This window comes from Medicago truncatula, chromosome 3 (assembly GCF_003473485.1).
Source record: "Medicago truncatula cultivar Jemalong A17 chromosome 3, MtrunA17r5.0-ANR, whole genome shotgun sequence".
Taxonomy (NCBI): Eukaryota; Viridiplantae; Streptophyta; class Magnoliopsida; order Fabales; family Fabaceae; genus Medicago; species Medicago truncatula.
The window spans coordinates 56,449,548-56,466,115 of record NC_053044.1 but is presented as its reverse complement, the minus strand read 5'-3'; the positions used below and the strand labels follow the sequence as shown (position 1 = coordinate 56,466,115).

At 33.3% G+C, this 16,568-nt stretch overlaps 3 protein-coding genes across 3 annotated transcripts; 2 read left to right on the top strand and 1 right to left on the bottom strand.

Annotated features, from left to right (window-relative positions):
- The first annotated feature begins 346 nt into the window (after positions 1–346).
- On the top strand, positions 347–2,860 carry LOC11428880 (proteasome subunit alpha type-1-B). Its single transcript, XM_039832175.1, has one exon. The coding sequence runs from the start codon at positions 2,449–2,451 to the stop codon at positions 2,782–2,784; it is 336 nt and encodes a 111-aa protein (XP_039688109.1). The 5' UTR covers positions 347–2,448; the 3' UTR covers positions 2,785–2,860.
- A 1,465-nt stretch (positions 2,861–4,325) lies between these two features.
- On the top strand, positions 4,326–8,170 carry LOC11439887 (endoglucanase 2). The gene is made up of 6 exons (XM_003603693.4): positions 4,326–4,975; positions 5,319–5,602; positions 5,723–6,160; positions 6,476–6,623; positions 6,957–7,123; positions 7,511–8,170. The coding sequence occupies exons 1-6, from the start codon at positions 4,756–4,758 to the stop codon at positions 7,841–7,843; spliced, it is 1,590 nt and encodes a 529-aa protein (XP_003603741.2). The 5' UTR covers positions 4,326–4,755; the 3' UTR covers positions 7,844–8,170.
- A 4,541-nt stretch (positions 8,171–12,711) lies between these two features.
- On the bottom strand, positions 12,712–15,109 carry LOC11437378 (probable cytokinin riboside 5'-monophosphate phosphoribohydrolase LOGL10). The gene is made up of 7 exons (XM_003603691.4): positions 14,814–15,109; positions 14,343–14,440; positions 14,197–14,227; positions 13,977–14,076; positions 13,575–13,645; positions 13,308–13,451; positions 12,712–13,124 (listed from the first exon to the last, which is right to left on the bottom strand). Exons 1-7 carry the CDS (start codon positions 14,937–14,939, stop codon positions 13,029–13,031), a joined length of 666 nt encoding a protein of 221 aa, XP_003603739.1. The 5' UTR covers positions 14,940–15,109; the 3' UTR covers positions 12,712–13,028.
- Between the last annotated feature and the right edge of the window lie 1,459 nt (positions 15,110–16,568).

The following is a 16,568-nucleotide window of genomic DNA, read 5'->3' as shown; positions in this document are numbered from 1 at the left end:
TTCCTGTATCAATTGTGTTACTAACAAACCCAATTATAGGTTTTGTGATGCTTATAGGAATGATGATTGTTGTTTGTAATGGTATGTATATACTCATTTTTGAACTGTCATTTGTATAACAGGATGATACCTCTCAATTTCGGTCTCAGTTGGATGCTCTAGACTTTCCCAAATTTTGTGACAAAACCACTAAACTCTTTGATTTTCTTCATTTCAGTTTACTTGAGTAACACATTTCACTATCTACCACCAAAACACACTATCTAAATCCAATTAGAAATCAAACAAGTTTCGTAACCAGTATGATACCGACGTGACAACATGGTCACCAGCTGGAAGACTAGGGTTATGTAGGTTTAACTTAGCAAATTAATTAATAGGTTAAATTAAATAATTTTATCTGGTTAAATTCTAACAAATTCATGATTTATTTGTTGTGTATGTGCATCGAAGATTACACTTGTTCATCTTGTGGTCAACATTTGAGATTAGGTATTTTAGACTCTTAACTGAATGACTGAGTTTGGAAGAATCAAAACATTTTTTTAACCCTATATTTGACAATGATTAGAATATTTAGTTTCCTTAAAGCTTGGTCATTTTTGTGGGAGAAATACGAGTTGTTCAATCTGGGTGTGCAAAATGCTGTGATATTTCTATGGTGTTTGGATATTTTATCATTTGAATGTCTTGAGAATTCGAGGTTTGTAATTAATTGAGTGTCTTTGTCAGTGACTATGATGTGTTTGCTGACTCTAGTTTTCTGTAAATTACTTAGTGTGTGTTTGAAATGTTGGTAAGTTTGGCAAAATCATGGTGATACTATCATTTTGTTGAAGCTTCAAACTGGAATTTTTGTCAACCGTAATTCCGTCAAACTCGCTGCTAACCGAAACATACTTTTTGATGTTTGGTTTTTGAGATGGCTGACATTTGAAAGACAAGTTTGGACTAGCTTAAGAGAGCTTCTCGATTTAAAAAGTTTATTAACTTCACTTGCAACATTGTCCTTGTAACTGTTCCTGAAGACGATAAACTAGAGACTTTTTTAAAGAATTGAGTTGCAGAATCTCATCAAACTTGTACGGTCTAGAAGTATGTCCTTGTTTGTGGAGAAGTTTGTCCAAACTTATTCTAAATATGAAACACATGACTTTTGAGCATCGAGCTGTTGTTTACTTAATATGGCAGTAGTGAGATAATGTTATTATCCTGTTGTGAAGTATCCTTTCTTTCTTCTCTTAATTTTATATGTTATTTGTTCTAAATTTTGATAGTGTAAAAGTTGGATTGATAGTGGGACTGTTTGCTGATTAAGATATTTTGTAATTCATATGATGGAGTAAGGCTATGGGGTAGTTATTCAAATTGGGATCAATTCATGCATCTTAATGAATGCTGTGTAGTGTGTTCTGCTTGGTTTCGGCCCATTTTGGATGTTCTAGTGATGGACCTCATAGTTATGGGAAAGTGAACTTTGATGTCTCTCTTTAATTCTCTGTGGAGGCTTTGTAAGTAAGTCCTTAAATGACTGCGTAATTGAGTATATAATTTCATTCTTTACTGCATTTGGAACATCTACTCTTTCAAGGTTTAGAGTAGGGAATTTTATTTTGGTACATGATTTACTGAGCATTGTAGTGTGCTAATATTTATATTGGCTTTGTCTATATTATTGTGAGAGAGGCCTTTGGTTCAATTTCTTGTAAAATTTCAACAGCTCATAGCAATATTTAGGTGCTGAGAGAAATCCTGAAGGGTGCTAATATTTATGTTTAAAACTTCAAGTTATGTTATACATCTCATTGTTTTTTTAGTTATTCTCTCGTGTAAATTTACAATGAGACGGCTGTTTTATGGTGTGAAGTAGAACAGAGAATATTAATTCTATTGATTCAATATAACTTGCTTGTAAAAGAACTGGTTGAATAGGGTTTAGTTATTCTTTTGATTTGAGCCAATCACGAAAATAAAAAATTTGTTTTTATCTTGGATCTTTTTACTGGGTTTAATGATCTTTCAGTACCCCCTCTTTCTTTTGTTTCTTAAACCTCATGTGAACCTGATCTGTTACAATAAACTAAAACATTGGGTTGGTTAATCAGCCTGGTCTGCTTTACTATATGTGGTTAAAATTGTGTTTTGTTAATTGAAAGTTGGATGGGGTGGGTATGGGAGGCAAAGTTTGTGTTTGTATATGCGGAATTGCATAGAAAAGAAAGGATTATCTGCAAATTTATTAGAACTGAAAGCTCTCTTTCTCATCAGTATTTATGATGCATTTTTGAGTTGCAGATTTGCACTCAGCGATCATGGAAGCGTCCTTATGGAGTTGGTCTTCTGGTAGGTGGATTAGATGAATCAGGGGCTCACCTCTATTACAACTGTCCAAGCGGAAACTATTTTGAATATCAGGCTTTTGCAATCGGTTCGCGTTCACAAGCTGCAATGACATATTTGGAATGCAAGTTTAACAACTTCACAGCCTCATCGCGGGAAGATCTGATCAAAGATGCACTCATTGCAACTAGGGAATCCTTGCAAGGAGAAAAGCTCAGGAGCTCCGTATGCACCATTGTTGTGGTTGGGGTTGGTGAACCATTCCACATTTTGGATCAGGAAACCGTTCAACAGTTGATCGATACTTTTGAGATTGTGAGGGAGGAGGAAAGTGCACCTGCTGAACCTAAGCCAGCAGCTGATCGGGATTCTGCTACAGATCAGGGTTCTGCTGCAGAGCAAGGTGGGGCTGAAAACCAAGGTGGTTCTCCAATGGACATTTGATAACTTAAGATCCAGTACTTGAGGTGTTAAAAACTAGGGGTGGCAATATGATCCATGAGATCCATATCCATCCAATCCATCCACTACAGAATTCATCCAATCCGTCCACCTTATTTTAGGGTGCGGTTATCATGCATAAGGAATCCTTATGCACCCTGCATAAATCCTTCTGTGAGTTAGACTCCAAAACTATTTTGCTGTGGAAATGGTTTTTGTGAGTTGAACTCCAAAACCATTTTGCTGTGGAAATGGTTTCTGTGAGTTGTACTCCAAAACCATTAGATGTACTTAATGCTAAAAACGAATCTGAACTTATTTTGTTAAGAAAAGCAAAGATTCACTCTAGATCTAAACATTTAACTTTGAAAATTCTTTGACAAAAAGACGAAGAGAGAAAGCAAACGAACTTACTACCTCTTTTGATGCTCAATCCTGATCTGCACGTCTTCGTTGTTGTTGTTGAGCTTCGATTGCGTTCGAAAACGAACAGTTGGTTGCCAGCCTCGTTCGTGTTGATTTCCTCCGATCCGGTTCAGATCGAGCTTCATTTCTTTTGCATTGGATGAGTTCACTGCAAAATTAGTGTGGAGAAAAGAAGAAAGTTGCCGGATCGGTGAAACATATCCCAAATCTGATGGTTGTGAAGTGTTTATGCATGGTGCATAAGGCTGGGCAAAGTTATTATGCATAAGTCATTTCTTTATGCACCATGCATAAACACTTCACAACCATCAGATTTGGGATATGTTTCACCGATCCGACAACTTTCTTCCTTTCTCCACACTAATTTTGCAGTGAACTCATCCAATGCAAAAGAAATGAAGCTCGATCTGAACCAGATCGAAGGAAATCAACACGAACGAGGCTGGCAAGCAACTGTTCGTTTTCGAACGCAATCGAAGCTCAACAACAACAACGAAGACGTGCAGATCAGGATTGAGCATCAAAAGAGGTAGTAAGTTCGTTTGCTTTCTCTCTTCGTCTTTTTATCAAAGAATTTTCGAAGTTAAATGTTTAGATCTAGAGTGAATCTTTGCTTTTCTTAACAAAATAAGTTCAAATTCGTTTTTAGCATTAAATACATCTAATGGTTTTGGAGTACAACTCACAGAAACCATTTCCACAGCAAAATGGTTTTGGAGTTCAACTCACAAAAACCATTTCCACAGCAAAATAGTTTTTGAATCCAACTCACAGAAGGATTTATGCAGGGTGCATAAGAATTCCTTATGCATGATAACCGCACCCCATCAGGGACACCCACAAATAAACACATGAAAAGTTTAATTAAAGCTAAAGTAAAACAAATGGTTAAGACTTAAGAGTTTTGGTAGTTGTTTAAGATGAAAGGTCATTTTCACTCAACCCCTCCTTTTCTCAACAGCCAGCAAATCAAAGGTCCAAATCATTAACAATCCCACCGACGAAGCTAGCATCAGTCAATCTTTTGACTCCCTTCTTTTATCATTATACCCCTCAAAATCCACCGACAAAACACAACCTATCCAACTTCATAAAGGGTATTTCCGTGATTCTACATGCAGTAATACATACCTACTTCTAAATCTAGGCAGAGATATTCTCCCGCGATATCTATCGTTACCATTTTCCACTCCATTTCTCGCCGCAACCGGGTCGGGTTAGATCCATATCCATTTTCCTCCAACACAACACAGAGTATACTAGCTAGGTTGTTGGTTGGTGCTGTTTTTTCCGTTTAACGATTTCAAACAATTTTCCATCGATCTGAAACTGCATTGAAAACAAAACCTATTTCCAAATACAGACATTATCGTTGTCTTTCAGCTGTAACAACACATTTCCTATTTAGTAAGTTGCTAGCTACATTGAGTTAGCAATGTATTTGTTTGGGGTTTGATTTTATTATATACACACAACAACAAAAAAAAAACTAGATCCAAAACCCCAAACTCTGTTTTCTGCATTTGTGATTTTCGCTTTTTTTGCATAATGAGAGAAAAATCGAAATCAAAAGGAGGATGCTGTGGTTGGTTTATTGCGTTTGTCATTCTAGCTCTTGTTGTTGGTGCTATTGTTTATGCCGTTAAGAAGAAAATCGATAACTCGAATTCCGATAAACCCGAACCGGTTCCCGGTCCTCCTGGTGCTATTGATCAAAAATATGCTTCTGCTCTCAAAACTGCAATGCAATTCTTCGACGTGCAAAAATGTAATATTCCTTTTTTTCATTTTCTTTTACCTTTTTCTTCCTTTTCACAATGTGTTTGATTTATTGTAGGAAGATATTAGATAGTTATTTATTATTATTGCATTGATTATTTTTCGCTTAATGTTCTAAAACAGAACTGGTTATTGAATCGGCAAGATCTCTGGATCATGGTTCAACCGCCAAACTGCGATGAAACCACGATTGAGCCGCCCAAATAACCCACCATAGTATTTGAACTGTAGCATGTGATTTGATTTGGTTTTGAAAACATTGTTTTAGCATGTTAGTGCTGTTGCACATTCCAGTTGGGTTAACGGTCATGTTTGTTATTCATGTGATGCAGCTGGCAAATTAGAGAACAACAAAATAAGTTGGAGAGGGGATTCGGCTCTTAAGGATGGAAAGCAAGCAGATTTAGATCTAACAAAAGGAATGTATGATGCCGGGGATCACATGAAGTTTGGTTTTCCTATGGCTTTTACTGCCTCGGTGCTATCGTGGGCAATTCTAGAATATGGAGATCAAATGGATGCTGTTGGCCAATTGGAACCAGCGCAAGATTCTCTCAGGTGGATCACTGATTTTCTCGTCAATGCTCATCCTTCGGAGAATGTTCTGTATATTCAGGTTAGGTCTGAAAACACAAACTGTTAAGTTGACAGTTGATCAAATGTAAAATATAACAACATTGATGTTTTTCTAAAATTTGTTTCTATCTAGTTTCATTTATCAAAATCGATGTGGCAGGTTGGTGATCCTGTTGCAGATCACAAGTGTTGGAATAGACCTGAGTTAATTACTGAGGAACGACCCCTCTTACAAGTGAACGTATCCTGTCCCGGATCAGATGTTGCAGCTGAAACTGCAGCAGCAATGGCATCAGCATCTTTGGTCTTCAAAAAGTCAGATGCTACATATTCAAGCACTCTCCTCAAGCATGCAAAACAGTTATTTACTTTTGCGGACAAGCATAGAGGAATTTACAGTGAGAATATACCTGAAGTTGCGACATATTATAACTCAACTGGATATGGAGATGAGCTTTTGTGGGCAGCTACCTGGCTCTACCACGCCACAGGTGATGATTCGTACCTTCAGTATGTGACTGGCCAAAATGGAGAAGACTATGCTCAATTTGGAAGCCCAACCTGGTTCAGTTGGGACAACAAGCTTGCCGGAACTCAGGTATGAAGAGCTGCCGAATCTTGTTTCCAAATTCTAAACTAGGATCATTTTATAGCTGAAGACAATCATTAGTTTTACTAACGTTGTTTGCTACCGAAGTGTTTTTTTTTAATATTTTATTGCAACCTACACATTACACAGAATAGACTCAATCAAGCTTTATGGCATTATCTTATCCTAAATGATACTTCTACTTATTTTGTTACAAACTTTGCAATGCTTTCATGTATATACTAGGGGATACTTCTACTTATCCTAGATGTTACATCTACTTACTTTATTACAAAGCTTTCATCATCCTTTTTCTTAATGCAGGTTTTGCTATCTAGAGTAAGCTTCTTCAAGGCAAAGGGCCTTTCCAGTTCATTTGGTTCCGGCCTCCAAAATTATAGAAAATCCGCCGAGGCTGTAATGTGTGGCCTTCTTCCAGACTCTCCAACAGCCACAAAAAGCAGAACTGATAGTAATGTTCTCCTTGAATGCTATCTGACTTGATATTAACTAATGGGAAATGCTAATGACTGCCCCCAGGGCACTTTTTATGAAAGTTTGTGTATTCAATACATTGGAAATTGAAGTATTTGAATTTTTTAAATAATAATTTCTTAATTTAGAATCCTTAAAGAGTGTCACGAGAGTACTCGTTAGCAAGACCCTTAACTTATAATCTGATTAGCATGCTGAATAGTTTTATTAGATAGTCTGGAGGAACACAAACTATGGAAATTCCATTTTTAGTAATATATTTCTACTGCAATATGTTGTCTAATTGCATTTTTCTTTTTCTTTTATATAGATGGTCTGATATGGGTGAGTGAATGGAACGCTTTGCAGCATCCTGTTGCATCTGCATTCTTAGCTTCTGTTTACAGTGACTATATGCTTACAACGCAGACTCCCAATATAAAATGTGATTCAGATTCCTTCAAACCATCAGATCTTCGAGACTTTGCCAGATCTCAGGTATGCATTCATTATTATTTTTGTAGAATACTCTCTCTGGCCCTTAATATAAGAAGAATTTACCAAAATCACAGATCAAGGAGTTTTTTTTTTTTTGGGTACAGATCAAGGAGCTTATTTAATTAGTATAAAATTGAATGGTTATTGTTCCAATTAAATCAATAACATTAAATGTTTTATACCTACATGTAAATTTATACTAAACATTTATCTGACATTAAATAAAGGGTATAAAAAGAATTCTAGCAATTAATGCACATTGAAATGAATTTTTTTTTCTTATAATAAAGACCAAAAAATACGCACAATTTCTTATAATAGGGACCAGAGATAGTATTGGCTTGAAATTATCTGCAACTAACTTGATAACTTGTCTAATACTTCCAGGCTGATTACGTGTTGGGCAAGAATCCTCAGCATATGAGTTTTCTGGTGGGATATGGAAAGAATTTCCCACAATTCGTGCATCACAGGGGAGCTTCAATTCCTGCTAATGCGAAAACTGGTTGCAAGGACGGGTGGCAGTGGCTTGACTCATCCGATCCGAATCCCAATGTAGCTACTGGAGCACTTGTTGGTGGACCTTTCTTAAATGAGACTTACATTGATTCTAGGAACAATTCTATGCAAGGAGAACCAAGCACATATAACAGTGCTGTCATAGTTGGTCTCTTATCAAGTTTAGTCACCACATCTTCGGCCCTTCAATCCTTCTCCTAAACTATAGTATGTAGCTTCTCCATATTCAATTCCACTCAAAAGAAGTTGCGACGCGGATTTAAGTTTTATGGCTTTATTCATTTCCTTATCATCACGTATTATTAGTGTATGGATCGTGATACTGTAACTATACAATATATTTTGAGTGTGAGCCGTGGTGTCTGGATAGGTTAGTCATTAATTAATGTATACAGGTGAAGTTTGATTCTCTGTTGTTGCCTCACCAGCTCTGAGCTTATTCTATTGTACTTCCTTGTAAAATATATGGTTGATTCTTTTTGTTATTGTTGTTGGTGGTGTTATTTGACCGTAATCACGTTATTGATCTGTGGTTGTCTTTCATTGTTCAAGCAATCTGTGTGACACAGTTGTATATGTTCCTGGCATCTGTGACTATACCTACTACCTTCTGTGCACTAGATCGCTTAACTAAAAAACTAGCGTGAGTTAGCTCACGTTGGGTATAACACCTGAGTTAACTCATGCGGCGTGACTTAAGTCACACATTTGTAAAATTAATTCGTTTGTTTTACACATGCGTTAGTTAACTAACACAGGGGTATTTTGGTCAGTTTGGTTGGGTGGGAGCGAAACTTGTTGGGGAAGAACAGAAATCTTTCTAAAAAACAATTGATGTTTTTAAGAGTGTACTTTCAGACAACATCATATTTTGAAGTGAACTCATTTTTAGACGTGCAAACTTTTTTTTTTTTTTTTTTGGATCTATTTTGAAAATGGTATTTTTTTTGTTTTGTTGCTGTTGGCAGTTTGATGATTAAATTCATACACTTTGTCAAGAAATAGAAACTTATAATGTAATACTAGTGTTCCTAAAAAAATTGTAATACTAGCAAGTTTCACCCATTGTTTATTGATTATTATGCATGTAAATTAAATTACTTTTCTTGTAAAATATGAATTAAATTCTCAATTTAACAGACAAAACGAGTATATATGTATTATATGAGTATGAGTGTATATGTGATGTATTTTAAAATAGGAAAATGTAAACAAGTGCTCCCCCGACACTTTTAAGAATTTGGATTTTATGAAAATTCGCGTATTCAGTGCATTGGAATTTGTAATATTTGAATTTTTGAAAGAATATTTTTTAAAATTTAAAATGTTTAAAGAGTGCCCCTGAAGTACTCGTTAATAAACCCTTTAAAATAAGAGTCGATTAAAACATGTTCAACTAAACTTTTGATATTAGACAACCTTGAATAAAAAATATATTTTAGCCAAAAAAAGAATTAACACATTTGTGAAAGCAAAAGCTAAATAATGATTCAATTGCAAATTCAGTTGTGGTGGGACAATAATCTGATCTCATAAAGGCTTAAGCTCGCTATCATCACAGGTTGAATTAACAAAAATTTAATAAATGTGACCTTTCTTTTGGTTAATTTTTTCCTTAATCTTTTTGACCAGCAGAAAAGAATGAGGTCGGAAAGGCGAATGCAATGCACACAATAAAAGACCAGTAAACACATTCCCATTGCCATTGGACATCTTAACAACCAAGCAGGGTAATGTTTATCCAATACCAAAAAAAGCAAAAAGATAGATTAATCGAAGAAAATCAAGTCATCAAAACATATAGCTGAATAGTATTTTTGATAGTATTTTTTTTTTCCTTTTCAATATAGCCCCCCTTCCTTCCTAGTTCCTATTTCCAACGGTCTCCACAACAAATACGAAATTACTCTATTAGCACAAAAGGAATGAGAAAGGAAAGATGGATGCAATGCACACAATAAAAGACTAGCAAACACATAATTTCCTCTACAATTAGACATTTTATATCTCTTTTAGATGAGTTCGAGTGCCCATTATCAGACATCAAAGCAAAGGAAAAAAAAAAATTCTTAAGACATTTATCCGTGTTGTCTGACACACGTTGTATAAATATCAAATGCATTAACAAGTTTAATCGAATTCGTATTTCGTAGATCAGTGGTCATCAATTCTCATTCTATTTTTATTATAATTAGTTTAGACTTAAATATATCTTTCGTCTCTGTAAATATAGGTCATTTGAATTTTCGTCCCTACAGTTACTGATCCTTTCAATCTGCCCCTGCAAATATTAATCATTTGACTTTTGGTCCTAATTAGGTTTTTTTGCTAAGGTGGGCTGCCATTAGCAACGTGGTGCCCATGTGGCAAGTGATAATTGGGCGAAGTGGTTTGCTTAAATAGGTCTTTCATCCTTGCAAATATAGGTCATTTGAATTTTCGTCCCTGAAGTTACTAATCAGATGTAATTATGATCAAATGTCAAATGACTAATATTTGCAGGGGTATATTGGAAGGATTAGTAACTTCAGGGACGAAAATTCAAATGACCTATATTTACAGGGATGAAAGACTTATTTAAGCCATTAGTTTATATAGGGCGCGTGATGCCATGTTCACGTGGGAACTCACATGTTAGTTCCTCCTGGCCCAGAGTGGGCCCATAGCTCTTATCTGATTAAGGTGGTAACACAAAGGACACAAATTCACATTCAGCTAAGGTGGTGGGACACAAACTCACAATAGCTAGTAGCTATATCTCTCCGTCACCACTTTATAAATTTATTTACTATTATAGTATTATTTATCTTTCCCTTTTGTTGTTTTGTTTTAATTTGTACACGAGGGAGAGGAAGAGGGGAGGCACCTGTCTATTCTTCACTTAGTACGGTCAAGGACAGGTGTTCTTTCAAACCTTCAATTATTCATTAACATCAACAACCTTCTACATTTCTAGTTTTAGATCGCTGAAATTAATTCACTCCTTTCTATTTATATACATGTAAGTTACAGTACTACTCTTGTCTTGTTCAATACTCTAATGTGTTTCTTTATTTTATTTCTCAAAATTTCAAAGATTGGACTTTATAAACTATCAATTCACTTTCGCTTAAGGTCAAAAATAATATGTCCTTGTACCCAAAGTAATTTTTCTTTTTAGTTTATTGGGAAAAATTTAACTTCTACTTCAGATAAATAAGACTTTTAATAAATTTTATAAAAATGATGCACTCCTCCATCTCATGAATCGATTTTAAAAAGACGAGTGTTAAACTTCAAATATCAACATAGTATTAAAGCATATTGATTGTTTTATCCACCATTTATATATCGCAAGGACCAACACCGAACCTAAGAGTGTTGAGGCACTCCCCACCAACATAGTTTGATTATAATTATGTTATGTATAACTTGAATGGTAAAAATTGTCATAGACATTTGATATGTTGGAGCGTAAGTTTGATCTTACAAATTTCAGATGAGTTAAAATTATTTGAGATTTGGTTGTGCTATTTTGGATATTAAAAAAAAAATATGAATTATGTTTTTACTTTTTTTTTTAAGGATGAATTATGTTTTTACTTATTCGCACATACATCCTTGAATGTGTCCTCGTGAGCTTAGCTTAGTTGACAGGGTCAATGCATAAATATGCAAAGTTCGAGGTTCAAACTCCGACCAACAAAAAAAAAAATCCTTAAATGTAGGGTTAATAGTGTTTTTCACCTCTGTAATATATGTCATTTTCGGTTTGATTTGCACCCTCGTAATTTTTTTTTCCAGAATACTCCCCTCCTCCATCCAACTCAGCAAATTCGTTTATGTGTAAAAATAAATTTCCACATCATATTTTATTTTAAAAATCATAAAAATATTTAGATTTTTTTCCAAAAATTTTTAAAAAAAGGAAAAAAAATTAAAATCGAAAAAAAATAGTGGGATTTTTTCCAAAAAATGTAAAAATCGAAAAAAAAATAAAAAATCAGAAGAAAAAAAACTATAAGATTTTTTTTGAATTTAAAAATCAGAAAATATAATCAGATTTTTTTTAAATTAAAAAATTCTGGAATTTAATTTTCAAAATACAAAAAAAAAAAATTAAAAATTGAAAAGAAGGTCAGATTTTTTAAAAAATATTCTGGATACAAATTTAGAGGGTTTTGCCATCGTCGTGGAAAAATGGTTTTTCCCCAATATTTTATAAAAATTGTGGAATAAGATTTTCGAATAAAAAATCTGAATTTTTTCAAAATTTGAATACAGATTTTTAAAATTAATTTTTTTTAAAAAAATCTGACCTATTTTTTAATTTTGAAAATTAAATTTCAGAATTTTTTTAAAATCTTTTTAATTGAAAAAAAAATTCTGATTATATTTTCTGATTTTTTATATTTTTTGTAAAAAATCTGACTATTTTTCTATTTCGTAAAAAATCTTAATTTTTTTTATTTTTTAAATTTTTGAAAAAAAATCTTAATTTTTTTATGATTTTTTGGAATATTTTAAAAATAAAATCTGATGTGGAATATTTTTTTATATTTGGCCAATTAAAAAAATAAAAAATGAAAAAGAAAGCCAAATCGCCGCTACATCAACGTATTTGCTGAATTGGATAGGGAAGGGGGTATTTTGGAAAAACAAAATTTACGAGGGTGCAAATCAAACCAAAAATTTTATAGGGACGAAAATAAAAAATGACATATATTACATGCGGAAAAACACTATTAAGTATTAACCCTTAAATGTATTATGTTTTTCTTCTTCTTATTATAATTAAGACACATGAGCGATTATCATGGCTAATAGTTGATTCTATAAAAAAAAAAAAAAAAAAAAAAAAAAAAGCTAATATAAATAAAATTATACTAGTAGTTTTCTCTCTATAGTAGATGTTTGCACTAGAATATAATGAAATCCAAATGTAATGTGTGTCATCATATCCTTAGCCTTGGCCATGGTCATGTATGATGTATCTACATTTTCGATTAATTGAAAGCTGTATTCAACAACTGATTATTTATATATCTACAACTTATAAAATAATATAGCATTGCTAATCACCGACAAGATATACAATATATATAACCTTTCATCCTTATTTGGTCAAATATATAATTCACAATTAGTTCGTAAGTAACAAGTTACATAGTTTGAGCCATAAAAGCCGAACTAAAAAAAACAGAAAGAAAAGAACAAAAGCAAGAACTAATACAGGAAATCTTGAACATGAACCATAAATTTAAATCCATAACTAAACAAATTAAAAGGACTATAAATATTGGTCGTCCAATTAATCTGTGAAACTTACTCATCTATACGGGTTGTGGCTAAATACTAAAATGTAGGGTCCTTGACGGTGCATTAGTATAATTGTGGATTAATATAGTCAACGAGAAATATCTAACTTTGCTGTGTTGACTAACTGTTGCTCCATTTCCCAGCTTAGCTTTGGAGCCACACCACAGTGTTTTGGAACATATTCCTGTTCAAAGTAGAAAATCAGCGGTTGATATAATTATCAATAATTTGAGCATACCGTGTGTGTTGTCCCCCAATCATGTGCAGATCTATAATTAGATGTACAAGTGTTAAATGTACGTGGAATGAAAATGGAACATTGATAATAATAATGTACGATGAGAATAAAAAATAATTGAAAATGTACCTCAAGTTTGCACATGAGGTCTTGGGCAGTGTGGGCAGATACAATAATGTGACGGGCAGCTGGTGTTACAAAACCTTCATCCACAGCTTTGTCCATGAATGCCAGTAGTGAATTGTAGTAACCATCCACGTTCAACAGCCCCACCTATGCGTCCCATTCATTATTACCAATTTTACATTTTATTCTCATTTTTATAGTAATATACATTAAATACGTTATGTCGTTTTTACTTTGACTTCTTCTTCAAACAAAGGGCAACAATCTTACCGGTTTATCATGGATACCTAGTTGAGCCCAGGTAATAATTTCCAAAAGTTCTTCGAGGGTGCCATATCCACCTGTTGAAATTTAAATTTGAAATAGATTAGTAATACTTTTTGTTTGGAAAGGGGGTGGTAATAATAATAAGGTAGGAGTAGGTAACTGCATGCATAATAACAGTGCAGATCAGAAATAGGATAAAGTCACCGCAAATACAGTTTATCTTGGGAAAGTTACTAGCAAGTGCCAAAAGTGTCTTGCATATATTTTTCTTTTGAAGGAAACAACGATGATAGTTAAACACCTTAACTTCTTAATTAATTACAATTATTATTATAGAGGTAAAGGAGAATAAATTGAATTGAATGAGGTGATAATGATGTGTGCATATATAAAAGTTGGACAAACCTGGTAAGGCAATAAATGCATCAGCTTGTCGAGCCATTTCGGCTTTGCGTTGGTGCATGTCCGATACAGCTCTTACTTCTCCCACTGTTTCTCCAGTTATCTAAATTAACCAACTAATCATACTTAATTAATTAATTCAACTAAAAATACACATTTAATCGTTGTAGTAGTATTGTATAATCCAAATATATATACTAGTGGTAGTGATTAAAGTACGTACCTCTCTTAGCATAAGTGTCTTTGGAATGACTCTACATAAGAAAGTAGGAAGAATCATGAGCACAAAATGTATACATATATATATATATATATATATATATATATAGATAGAAGAATAAGGAATTGAAGAAAAAGAAAGGAGGGTACCCTAAGACGTGGCGTCCACCATCATAGACAACTTGTGAGATACGACCCATCAATCCTATGCTTCCTCCTCCATATACCAAGTCAATGTTTCTTTCCACCTACACCATACACATACACATACACACGCTTTTATTATTTTTCTCTAATCAATTATATATTCTAAATGTCAAACTTAACTTAAGCCTTTTAATTAATCACTCATATTGAATAATGGTATGTATTATATTATTGCAGCCAATTTTTTTTTTAAGATATAGATCGAACAGAGGAAATAGAAAACAGGACAATACCCTGCTTTGGTAAAATATCAATACATTATTTACATGACAGAAAAAACAAAGTTATATATACTTTTGTTTATGTGTATTCCAATTCCAATAAGAATCTAAGAAATAGCCAAATGGAAGATAAAAAAAATAGAAAATACGTATTAATTTTTATATTTGAATATGAACATGAATGGATACTTGCCAGTTGTTTTCCAAGTTGAATAGCAGCAATTTGGTAGCTCGGGTTTTTTCCAGGGGTGCTACCACAATAAACACAGATGCGTTTGAACCTAGACTTGATCATTGATAGTTGTTGTTCAATTTCCATTAAGAGGAAAATTAAAAGAATTAAGTATGATTAGTTTTGGTTATGAAGAGAGTTAAAGAAGGGACAAGAAAAGAGAATAGGATAGAAAGTGGTGAACGTGTGTTTATGTATGTAGTAGTGAAGTGATGTGAAAAGGGAATAATGAAGAAAAGAAAGCAGAACAAGGAAGCAAAGAGTCAGCAATCACTTTGAAATCCCAATATCCAAAAGTGAATAACAATTTGTGTCATTGCTTATCCCTCTTTATAGTATCTCTAGTTTTACTTTCTACTATTTCTAAATTTAATTTAATAATGAGAGAGATGTTATATATCCATCTTATTCATTTCATCATCTTCTCTCTCTCTCTATCACAATATCATCTCATATAGTATAATATATGTCCATATCTTTTCTTCTCTTCTCTCGTCTCATCTCATGACATATTTCTTCCTTCAATTTTGGTTGATACTCCTTTATCGTTTTGTTTTCCTTTTCTAATTCTCGGATACTATCATTTTCATGTGGTGTAAATTTATCTAGACTTAACTAACTATACATACTTAATGCGTGTACAATTTTTAAACATACATATGTATAACTTTATGTTTATAATAAGAACGAGGGCTTCAACGCACGAAGTGGCACGACCGGTGGAGTTTAGCATGAGAAATGAAAGTTGTTTTCCACCATGAAAATGTTTTTTCAACCATTAAATCAATAAGGAACACTAATCTTATCATATTCTCTCATCATTAGATTTTTTACTTTACACTTTCTTCAACCTCTCACCCACAAGAAAAATCTCAGTGAAGTTAATTTGTCTTCATACACTAATTTCGTTTTCCTTACCGGTGGCTTCTTTCTTCTTTCTTTTTCTCAGTAAAGTCATGTTTACCAATTTCTCTCTTAATACCAATTTCTCTCTTAAAACATTCATTTCTCAGAATTTTTTTCTATTCTCATGTTCAATTCAATAACTCAAATTAAAATCAAACCAATTAGAATATTGTCATCTTCTATTTGTGAAATGAAAACTAGTTTAAATACAATCCAACAAACCATAACATCGGTGGTGTAAGTTAATCATAAAATAATCTTACATTGGTCCTGCATATAATACAAGTGATGACGTTGGATTTTTCACAAGAATGATTATCTTATGTAATTCTATTTCTAATAATAATCACTGCGATCTTAACTGGTTCTTATCCAATACGACAGGAAAATAGAACAGTGGAAAATAAATGGAAAGAAAAAAATTCCAGATCTGAACAAAAATATAAGAGTGTAAAAGAGAAAGGAAAAAAAAAATATGATGTAGGTAGTCCATGATAAAATTAATACTCCCCTTTAATCCAACGGTTGAAAAAAACTTTTTTATAATGGGAAACAATTCTCCTTTCTCATGCTAAACCTCACCTGCACGACTTGCTACACTACAAGCAATTTACTTTATTATTAAACTTATTGCTAGCTTATTGGTGCTTTTGTGTTCTTATATATAACATATAGTAAAAAAAAATTGTTACCAAAGAGATCTCATACACATCTAAGGATATCCACCTTTCCACATGTCAATGGTGAGATGAGACAAAGACATACATGATTTGGAAAATACACAACATGGAAACGTGTCTTTGCACTTCA

Coding starts and splice junctions, on each gene's coding strand:
- LOC11428880 (XM_039832175.1), top strand. CDS start 2,449: ATGACATATTTGGAATGCAAGTTTAACAACTTCACAGCCTCATCGCGG.
- LOC11439887 (XM_003603693.4), top strand. CDS start 4,756: ATGAGAGAAAAATCGAAATCAAAAGGAGGATGCTGTGGTTGGTTTATT. Junction 4,976..5,318: donor ATTCTTCGACGTGCAAAAAT/GTAATATTCCTT, acceptor CATGTGATGCAG/CTGGCAAATTAGAGAACAAC. Junction 7,124..7,510: donor GAGACTTTGCCAGATCTCAG/GTATGCATTCAT, acceptor TAATACTTCCAG/GCTGATTACGTGTTGGGCAA.
- LOC11437378 (XM_003603691.4), bottom strand. CDS start 14,939: ATGGAAATTGAACAACAACTATCAATGATCAAGTCTAGGTTCAAACGC. Junction 14,441..14,813: donor TTCAACTTGGAAAACAACTG/GCAAGTATCCAT, acceptor TGTATGGTGTAG/GTGGAAAGAAACATTGACTT. Junction 14,077..14,196: donor AGACACTTATGCTAAGAGAG/GTACGTACTTTA, acceptor TGGTTAATTTAG/ATAACTGGAGAAACAGTGGG.